A 10,490-nucleotide genomic window follows, 5' to 3' on the forward strand; every position below is an offset into this window, starting at 1 on the left:
CGCGGTAAAGCGGAGACGCAGCAGAAGAAGGAGCTTTTAAAGTGAAACCGAAATGGGAAACTCCTCGTCTCGATCGGTTAAGACAGCTCTGAAGGAACTGCTCAGGACTAGGGGTTTGAAAATGAAAGATGCGACCCTCGAGGTCTTTCTAGAAGAAATAGATACTGTAGCCCCCTGGTTTGCAGTTTGGGGATATTTGACAGTCTCTAGCTGGGAGAAATTAGGTAGAGATCTAGACTTTGCATGGGAACAAGGTAGCCTGAAAGGGGGAGTAAGAGGAGTGTAGAAGCTAGTTTGCAGCTGTTTGGAGGACCAGAGATGCTGTCAGGCGTTAGAAAAGACAACAAATGCCCTGGAGCAACTTAAGGAAGATAGATCAGAAAAGGCAGAAAGCGAAAAAGGGGGTTGTAAAACTAAGGCCCTCTATCCGAGCTTGTGGGATTTGGAGAGCTCAGAGGAGGAAAGTAGTTCTGAGGAGGAGGAGGAATTGGAAAAGCTAGAAGAAAATTTGGAGAAGCTAATAGCTACGATGGAGTCTCTGGCCCTAGAGAGGAACAGGGAACCGAGGAGGAAGAAGAAGGTGGAAGTAACCACGCCTTGGCAGCCGAAGCCTTCCGCTCTGCCATCTTGGATGCCGCCCATGCCGCCTCCACCCTATGTGGATACCTCTCCGTTATCTTGTCAGCCAAACCTCCAATCCATGTGTCTGGACATTTGGAAGGAGGCTCGCATAGCTTTCTCTGTATTTCAGGATACCAATAATCAGAGATATCATGAGCCACTGGATTTTAAGCAATTAAAGAGCCTTGCTGAGTCTGTAAAAACTTATGGTATTAATGCCTCCTTTACACAGGCTCAACTAGAACGTTTGGCTGCCCATGCTATGACTCCAGCTGATTGGATGAGTACAGTAAAGGCTTGCCTTACAGTGGGTCAGTACTTAGATTGGAACGTTTTCTATCAAGAGTTTGCCCAGCAGCAGGCAGTGCAAAACCAAAGACAGGGGAATCAGGCCTGGGACTTAGACATGCTTATGGGACAAGGAAGATTTGCCGCTAATCAGGTTGGATATCCTCTGCAAGTTTATGAGCAAATTAACAACATGGCAGTCAGAGCTTGGAAATCATTACCTAATAGAGGGGAGGTGAGTGGCAACCTTACCAAGGAAATGCAGGGCCCCACCGAACCATTTTCAGACTTTGTGGCCAGAATGATGGAGGCTGCAGGGCGCCTTTTTGGAGCCCCAGATACCGCTATGCCTCTAATCGAGCAGCTGGTGTTTGAACAGTGCACTAAGGAGTGTCGTGCAGCAATAACGCCCTGGAAATCGAAGGGCTTGAATGCATGGATGAAGGCCTGCAGGGAGTTGGGAGGACCTCTTTCCAATACTGGTCTTGCTGTGGCAGTTATGCAGCTTACAAAAGGCAAGGGCAGTACCCCAGGAACCTGTTTTCGCTGTGGAAAACCTGGGCATTTAAAAAGGCAGTGCCCTGAAAAAGGGAAGAGGGAGATCCAGCGCCCCATGCCAGGACTGTGCCCCAGATGTAGAAAGGGAAATCATTGGGCCCGGGAGTGCAGGTCAGTGAAGGATAACAATGGTCAGCCTTTGGCACCAGAACAAGGAAGTTTGCATTCAAAAAAACGGGCAGAGGGGCCCCAGAACCCAGGGCCAGCAAATATATGGGGCAGTAGAGAATCAGACACTGCTGCCAAGCCTGAGACCTCCGAGCAACCGAGGAGAGCGACACCAGGATCCGCAGAGTTGGCCCTCCGTTGCACCTCCCACCTCATATTAACACCACAGATGGGGGTGCAGAAGCTAGGCACAGATTTTAGAGGCCCTGCCCCCAGACACAGTAGGATTGTTGATTGGGAGGTCCTCGTCTGCCCTGAAAGGTTTGATTGTCCATCCTGGTATTACAGATTCTGATTATGAAGGAGAGGTTAAAATTTTTGCATTGGCCCCTGGAGGCATTGTAGCAATCTCCCCAGGGGACAGAGTCGCTCAATTGGTGTTGCTCCCCAGCTTACATAAGATGTTTGCAGCAAAATCAACCAAACGAGGAAGTTGTGGCTTTGGCTCCTCGGGCGGAGAGGCTATGTTTCTCTCCCTAGATCTTGCCCAGCGGCCCTTAATAGAACTGCAGGTCAATGGTAAGAGCATGCTAAGGCTGCTGGATACTGGAGCTGATCGTAGCATAATTGCTCTCAAGGACTGGCCCACGGATTGGCCCATTCGAACTTCCTCATAAACACTGCAAGGCCTTGGTTACGCCAAGGCGCCGGATGTAAGTGCCAGGGAACTTCCGTGGAAGGATCATGAAGGCAATGAAGGCCTCTTTCTACCTTATGTCCTGGAGTTGCCTGGGAGCCTATGGGGTAGAGACCTAAAAGCTATGAGATTAAAACTTACTAATGAGGGAAATTATTCTTCAGCTTCCCAAGAGATTATGCATAACATGGGATGGCATCCTTCCCATGGCCTTGGGAGGTACTTGCAAGGACGAAAGAGTCCTGTTCAAGCTTTTCCCAGATCCCGACAAAAGGAGTTGGGTTTTTCCTAGGGGCCACTGAGGCCAGCATACCCATTGTCTGGAAGACTGATGACCCAGTCTGGGTTCCTCAGTGGCCTTTGTCCTCAGAGAAGTTGATGGCAGCTAAGGAATTGGTGAAAGAACAACTGGAGAAGGGACATGTTAAGCTTTCCCCTTGGAATACGCCCATATTTGTAATTAAAAAGAAATCAGGAAAGTGGAGGCTATTACATGATCTGCGTGCTATTAATAATCAGATGTAGATCATGGGGCCTGTCCAGCGAGGCCTTCCTTTGTTAACTACCTTGCTAAAGAATGGCCAATTTTTGTAATTGATATTAAAGACTGTTTCTTCTCCATCCCCCTATGTAGTAAGGATACAGAGAGGTTTGCTTTTACTTTGCCATCTGTTAATCAAGAAGACCCTGATCAGCGCTTTGAGTGGACTGTGCTCCCTCAAGGCATGGCCAATAGCCCTACTACGTGTCAGCTCTATGTAGGGGAAGCCATTAGACTAAATTTATTACACTCAAAATATTACATTATATGCATGATATCTTATTAGCTCACAAAAGTGAGAAGGAATTAAAAGAAGCTTATATGTTATTGGTCAAAAATTTAGAGGCCAGAGGGCTTTATATTACCCCAGAAAAGGTCCAACAACACCAAGTTGTTTCTTACCTGGGTGCCAAAATTGGACCGATGGAAGTTGCCCCTCAAAAGATTGAGATTAGAAAAGATGATTTAAAGACCTTGAATGATTTCCAGAAGTTATTGGGAGACATCAATTGGATCAGACCTTATTTAAAGATCCCAAACCATCAGCTACAACCATTATATACTATTCTAAATGGAAATCCTGCATTAGATTCGCCTAGATGCTGTCCCCTGAGGGCCGCAGAGCCCTGGAGTTGGTAGAAAAGGAACTTGGCAAGTCTACTTTGCGGCGCTGTGAGCCTGCAGAGGATGTCATCTTAATAATTTTTAAGACTAAGATTCAACCTACAGCTGCGCTGTGGCAGCACGGTCCTCTTATATGGATTCATCCCAAGATTTCCATTAATAAGTATTTTCCCACTGCAGTGGCATCCTTGGCTATGGAAGGACTGCAGCAATGCTTGCAGCATTATGGCATGGTGCCGAGTAAAATTATTATTCCTTATAATAGTCATCAGCTGCAAGTCTTATGTGCCACAGTAGATGAATGGGCAATTTTAAAATGTGCCTTTTCTGGAGAATTTGATAATCATTATCCTCAGAACCCATTGATACAGCTTTTTGAGGCGCACCCTGTGGTATTTCCTAAGTTGACCAAAGGCAGCCCCTTAGCTGGTGCTGCGATTATTTATACTGACGGTTCCAAAACGTGGTGTGGCTCATACAAGATTGATGATATGGCCCCAGTAGTGATTCAATTTCCCCCAGCCTCTCCTCAGATTATTGAATTAAAAATTGTTATTGAGGTTTTTTCAAAAGTTTGCATGCCCTTCAATTTGGTTTCAGATTCTTTGTATGTGGTGAATATTCTTAAAAGCCTGGAGGCCATGGGAAAAATTAGAGCTTCCAGTCCAATCTTTCCATTGCTATTTGATTTGCAATGTTTAATTTGGAAGCGTACTTGCCCATTTTATGTCCAGCACATACGGGCTCATTCTGGTCTACCAGGACCTATGAGCACAGCCAATGAGGTAGTCAATACTGCCACATGCAGGAAATTTATATTTAATCTTTTTGATTCCCCAGATGCATTGGCTAAACATTTTCATAGCACTTTTCATGTCAATGCTAAGACTTTACAGATTAAATTTGGTATCTCCAGAGAAGATGCCCAAAAGATTGTTGTTCATTGCTCAGATTGCAGTATTCATTCCCATCCTGTAGGGGTGGGGGTTAATCCTAAAGGATTGTTACCACTAAGGATTTGGCAAATGGATGTGACACATTTTTCAGAATTTGGAAAACTTAAATATGTACATGTGTCAGTGGATACATGTTCAGGTCTTATATTTGCCTCCCCTCTTTCTGGTGAGAAGGCAACAAATGTTGTCGCCCATTGCCTGGAAGTATGGGCTGCCTGGGGAAAACCACAAGAATTAAAGACTGATAATGGTCCAGGCTACACTGCTGCATCTTTTCAGTCTTTCTGCAAACAGATGCAAGTGACCTTGAAACATGGTTTACCTTATAACCCACAAGGTCAAGGGATAGTCGAAAGAGCACATCATACGCTCAAGGAATGTCTTCTAAAACAAAAAGGGGGAATTGGACTTAGTCGTACCCCCAAAGAACGCATTTCCCTTGCCTTATTCACTTTAAATTTTTTGCAATTGGATGCCAATGGCCGCTCAGCGGCGGAGAGACACATACATTGGCAGCAAACCTTCAGAGGTCAGGTAAAATGGAAGGATATACTAACAGGAAAATGGAATGGCCCAGATCCTGTATTGGCCTGGGCAAGAGGGTCTGTTTGTGTCTTTCCACAGAATCAACATGACCCAGTTTGGGTCCCGGAAAGGATGGTATGAAAATGCAACATGGATAATACTCCTGCTTCTTCCCGATGAGGAATCCTGTGGCAACGGAACAGCGGTGGGGGATTCTATCAGCGTTTCCAAAACCGATGCCAGTATGCCATGATGCCCAAGTTTTTCCTCGGTTTTTTAGTAGTAATCGTATCTTGATTTACCCTTTTTGCCCTTAAAGAAATTGCTAGTGTTAATAGTGAGTTTAAAATTCAGCTTTTAGGTAGCCTTTGTTTGATTCACGGTATCAGGAAATCTTACAGTATCCTGCTGGGACAAGCTCGGCAGAGACCTAGACTTTGCTCAGGAACAGGGAACCCTGCAAAAGGGGGTGAGACCTATCTGGAAGTTGGTAAGAAGCTGATTGGAAGATCAGAAATGCTGTAAGGCAGTCAAAGAGGGACAAACAGCCTTAGAAATGTTGCAGGAACAGAGATCGGAGAAGGCTGCAAATGAGAAGGGAGGTAAGAAAAGGGAGCCACTGTACCTTAGTCTTGAGGACTTGAGGACTCAGAGTCCACGGACTCAGAAGGAGAGTTACATGTCCTAGTAGAACAGCTAGAGAGGACAACTGTGAGGAAGAGGAAAAAGAGAAAAGAGAAGGAGAAACCCCCATTGGCAGCAAGCGACGGATCGGAGGCTGCCATTAAGACACCCTCAGCTCCTCCATCTTATCTTGAAGCCGCACAGGCTACTCCACCTACTCAGCCTGCTCCACTCTCCTATGGAGGGAGATCATTTTGTCCAGGGATATGGCCCCAGATCAGGACTGAGTTACAGTTTGCCTTCCCTGTTTACCAAGACCCGCAGGGAAACAGGTATGAAGAACCACTTGATTTTAAAGTAGTGAAATCTCTTGTGGAGTCGGTCCGAACGTATGGGATTACTGCACCTTTCACCCTGGTCCAAGTAGAAGCTCTTAGCAGACACTGTATGACACCTAGCGATTAGAGTGGACGAGCCCGTGCCTGTTTGAGTCCAGGGCAATATTTAGACTGGAAGGCACTCTTGATTGAGAATGCAACTGAACAAGCAGCCACCAACCAGAGAAATGGTAATCCGGCCTGGGATAGGGACATGCTGCTCGGACAGGGCAGATTTGACAATCAACAGATGGGCTACCTGTTCCAGGCCTATGAGCAGATTAATCAGATAGCTACGAGAGCGTGGAAGTCATTGCCAAACAAAGGGGAAGTGAGTGACAGTCTGACCAAGATCTTGCAGGGCCCCACGGAGCCCTTCTCAGACTTTGTGGCCCGCTTGGTGGAAGCTGCAGGGAGGATTTTTGGTGATCCCGATACAGCCATGCCACTCATTAAACAGCTAGTCTATGAGCAATGTACTAAGGAGTGTAGAGCCGCAATTACACCTTATAAGAGCAAAGGCCTTGAAGCATGGATGAAGGTATGCAGAGAGCTCAGGGGACCCCTGACCAATGCAGGGTTAGCAGCTGCCGTGGTGCAGCTGATACAGAAGAAAGGGAATAATTCAGGGGCATGCTTCAAGTGTGGAAAGTTAGGTCACCTGAAAAGACAGTGTCCGGAGAAAGGAACTAGAGATTATGGCGGAGGAGGAAGTGGCCAACACCCTAAGCAACCAGGCCTCTGCCCAAAGTGTAAAAAGGGAACTCATTGGGCGAATGAATGTCGCTCAGTCAAAGATATTAATGGCCAGCCCATTACTCAGGGAAACGGCGGTGCCCGTCCAAAAAACGGACAGAGGGGCCCATGACCCCAGGGCCCGCAAATATATGGGGCAGTGGAGAGTCAAGACAAGGAGACTACAGAGAGATGGCCGTCCCTTCGCCATCTGAGGAACTGCGGAGAGCCACTAAGGGCTCGGCGGGATTGGACCTCCGCTCTACCACCTGACTCGTATTAACACCCCAAATGGGGGTCCTGTTAATTGAAACAGACTTTAAAGGACCCCTTGAGCCTGGCACAGTTGGGCTATTGCTGGGAAGATCCTCCTCAGCTCTGAGAGGACTTATTGTGCACCCTGGAGTCATAGATCCAGATTATAGTGGAGTTGTAAAAATTATGGTTGCCTCTCCATGAGGGATAACTGCCATCTCTCCTGGAGATAGAATTGCTCAATTAGTCATTTTACTGAGTCTGCATGACCACTATGCTGCAAAGGATCAAGGAAGAAGAAAAGGAGGTTTTGGATCCATGGGAGTAGATTTGATATTTCTGTCCCTGAATCTTGACCAACGTCCTGTGCTAGAGTTGAACATAGAAGGGAAAAGGATCCTGGGTCTTTTGGATACAGGAGCAGACAGAAGTATAATAGCTAAGAAAGATTGGCCTTCAGGTTGGCCTGTGCAATCTTCCTCTCAAACCTTTCAAGGACTTGGCTATGCAAAAACTCCGGACATGAGTGCAAGGCAGCTAAAGTGGCAGGATCAGGAAGGGCATTCCGGAGTTGTGCAACCATATGTACTTGAGTTGCCGATTTCCCTATGGGGAAGAGATTTGTTAAAAGACATGGGGTTTAAGTTAAGCAATGAGTATTCTCTTTCTGCCCAGCGCATGATGCAAGATATGGGTTATGCTCCAGGCTTTGGAATAGGGAAGTACCTGCAAGGGCCTAGGAGTCCTATATCCGCTCAACAGAGACCAAAGAGACAGGGCCTGGGTTTTTCCTAGGGGCTGCTGAGGAAGGCATTCCCCTAACTTGGAAGATGGAGGAACCAGTGTGGGTTCCTCAGTGGCTACTTTCCTCTGAAAAGCTAAGCGCTGCCAAAGAGTTAGTGGCTGAGCAGATGTCCTTAAAGCATGTAAGACCATCTGTTTCTCCCTGGAATGCACCTATTTTTGTTATCAGAAAGAAATCAGGGAAATGGAGGTTGCTGCATGATCTGCGTGCTATTAATCAACAAATGCAGACCATGGGCCCAGTACAGCAAGGGTTGCCGCTTTTATCATCTTTGCCAGCCTCCTGGCCTATAATAGTAATAGATATAAAGAATTGTTTTTTCTCTATTCCCTTGTGTGCCAAGGATAGTGAAAGGTTTGAATTCACCATTCCATCATGTAATCATGAAGAACCTGATCAGAGATTTGAATGGGTAGTCTTACCTCAGGGCATGGCAAATAGCCCTACTATGTGTCAACTCTATGTGGGAGAGGCCATTGCCCCTCTGAGAAGAAAGTTCCCAGCTTTGAGATGTGTTCACTACATAGATGATATCTTGCTAACAGCTAAAAGTGAACAAGTTTTAGATTTAGCCTACGGAGAACTGATTAAGTTACTGGAGAGGAGAGGATTGTTTATCGCCCCTGAAAAGGTTCAAAAGGAGAGCATAATCAATTACCTAGGAGCACGCATTGGGCCTGTAAATATATCTCCTCAAAAGATTGAGTTAAGGAAAGATAATTTGAAGACCTTAAATGATTTTCAAAAGTTATTAGGGGATATTAATTAGATAAGAAGCTATTTAAAGTTGCCAAATTATGAATTAAAGCCCCTATATAATATTTTGATAGGTGATTCAGCACTTGATTCCCCTAGGCAATTGACAGCAGAGGCTAGAGTAGCTTTGCAAAAGGTTGAGGAGAGGCTTCAGAGTGCCTTTCTACAACGATGGCAAGACCATCAGCCTATTCTTTTATGCATCTTTTCCACTGCCTATCAACCTACAGGATTATTGTGGCAGGAAGGGCCATTGTTATGGATTTATCCTAAAATTTCACCTGCTAAATCAGTGGAGCATTATCCAACGGCCGTTGCAGCACTTGCCCTGAATGGCATACAACAGTGTGTGCAATTTTGGGGGGTCTCCCCTGCTTCTATCATAGTACCCTATTCTAGTCATCAGCTTAAGATCTTATGCGGTACTACTGATGATTGGGTTATTTTGCAATGCAGTTTTTCAGGGCAATTTGATAATCACTATCCCCAGCACCCGTTGTTGTCCTTTTTTAAGGAGCATTCAGTGATTTTTCCAAAAGTAACTTCAATGCGCCCCATAAAGGGTGCTCCCAATGTGTTTACAGATGGTTCAAAAACAGGCTGTGGAGCCTATATGGTGGAAAAACAAGAACCGGTGCTGTGTCAATTTTCACCAGGATCCCCTCAGATTGTAGAATTAGAAATAGTTATGGAAGTGTTTAAGAATTGCACATTTGCATTTAATTTGATTTCAGATTCTGCCTATGTAGTAAATGCTGTTAAGAGCTTGGAGGCTGCAGGCGCTATAAAATCAAGCAGTAAGGTTTTTCATTTGCTGCATGACCTTCAGCAGTTGATTTGGCAAAGGAGACAGCCCTTTCACATTCAACACATCAGAGCACACACAGGTCTTCCTGGCCCATTGAGTAAGGGTAATGATATTGTGGACTGATGGACCAGAGTGGAGTGTGTTTTCCTAAGTACAGCTCTGGAGCAGGCTCGACAGTTTCACCAAACCTTTCATGTAAATTCAAAAACCCTGCAACAAAAATTCCACTTGAATGCTTGACAAGTGGTTTTGAACTGCCCTCAATGTATTATCCATCATCATCCTCCTAGCACTGGAGTCAACCCTAGAGGGTTGTTGCCTCTTAAACTTTGGCAGATGGATGTTACGCATATCTCTGAATTTGGAACTTTAAAATATGTACATGTGTCAATTGACACCTGTTCAGGTGTCATACATGCTACACCTCTGAGTGGAGAAAAGGCTCGCAATGTTGTCACACATTGCTTGGAAGCCTGAGCTGCGTGGGGAAAACCACACCAGCTAAAAACCGACAATGGACCAGCCTATACAGCCCAAACTTTCATTAATTTCTGCAAACAGATGGAGGTGCAGGTCTCCCATGGACTACCTTATAATCCTCAAGGACAAGGCGTCGTGGAGTGTGCCCACCGCACCTTAAAAGAGTGTCTACAAACACAAAAAAGGGGACTAGACCAAGTCCGGACCCCTAAAGAAAGAATATCATTAGCTCTATTTACCCTTAATTTTTAAAATTTGGATGTTCATGACCGCTCGGCAGCAGACAGACATCAGGACTTACATGGTCCATCTAAGGGCATGGCAAAATGGAGGAATATCCTGACAGGCTTCTGGCGAGGGCCTGATCCTGTGCTGACATGGGCACGAGGTTCTGTTTGTGTTTTTCCTCAGGACCAGCAAGATCCAGTGTGGGTTCCTGAACGCCTTGTATGAAAGATTAGCCATGAAGACCTTCCTAGGAATCCTGATGATGCTGGCAGTGATGGTGCCGGGATGATAGAGCCAAGATGGGGGATCCTGTCGGTGTTTCCAAAACTGATGCCTGTGATATATAATGCTCAAGTGTTTCCCCGCTTTTTTGCCAGTAATAGGAGTTTAGGTGTAGCCTATTTGCCATTAGATAAACAGCTTAGTAGTGTTGAAAGTAATCAATCCTTTTTTGTAAAAGATAGCCTATGTTTTGTTTTAGTAAGAAATATTAGTGAAAAGAAT

At 45.6% G+C, this 10,490-nt stretch overlaps 1 protein-coding gene across 1 annotated transcript; it reads left to right on the forward strand.

Moving 5' to 3' along the window:
* Positions 1-7,227: 7,227 nt before the first annotated feature.
* On the forward strand, positions 7,228-10,275 carry LOC114631261 (endogenous retrovirus group K member 6 Pro protein-like). The gene is made up of 2 exons (XM_028779567.1): positions 7,228-7,631; positions 10,170-10,275. The coding sequence occupies exons 1-2, from the start codon at positions 7,228-7,230 to the stop codon at positions 10,273-10,275; spliced, it is 510 nt and encodes a 169-aa protein (XP_028635400.1).
* Positions 10,276-10,490: the final 215 nt, after the last annotated feature.

The sequence above is a fragment of the Grammomys surdaster genome, unplaced genomic scaffold, assembly GCF_004785775.1.
Source record: "Grammomys surdaster isolate TR1022 unplaced genomic scaffold, NIH_TR_1.0 355, whole genome shotgun sequence".
NCBI lineage: Eukaryota > Metazoa > Chordata > Mammalia > Rodentia > Muridae > Grammomys > Grammomys surdaster.

Coding starts and splice junctions, on each gene's coding strand:
- LOC114631261 (XM_028779567.1), top strand. CDS start 7,228: ATGGGAGTAGATTTGATATTTCTGTCCCTGAATCTTGACCAACGTCCT. Junction 7,632..10,169: donor CCAGGCTTTGGAATAGGGAA/GTACCTGCAAGG, acceptor GTTTTTCCTCAG/GACCAGCAAGATCCAGTGTG.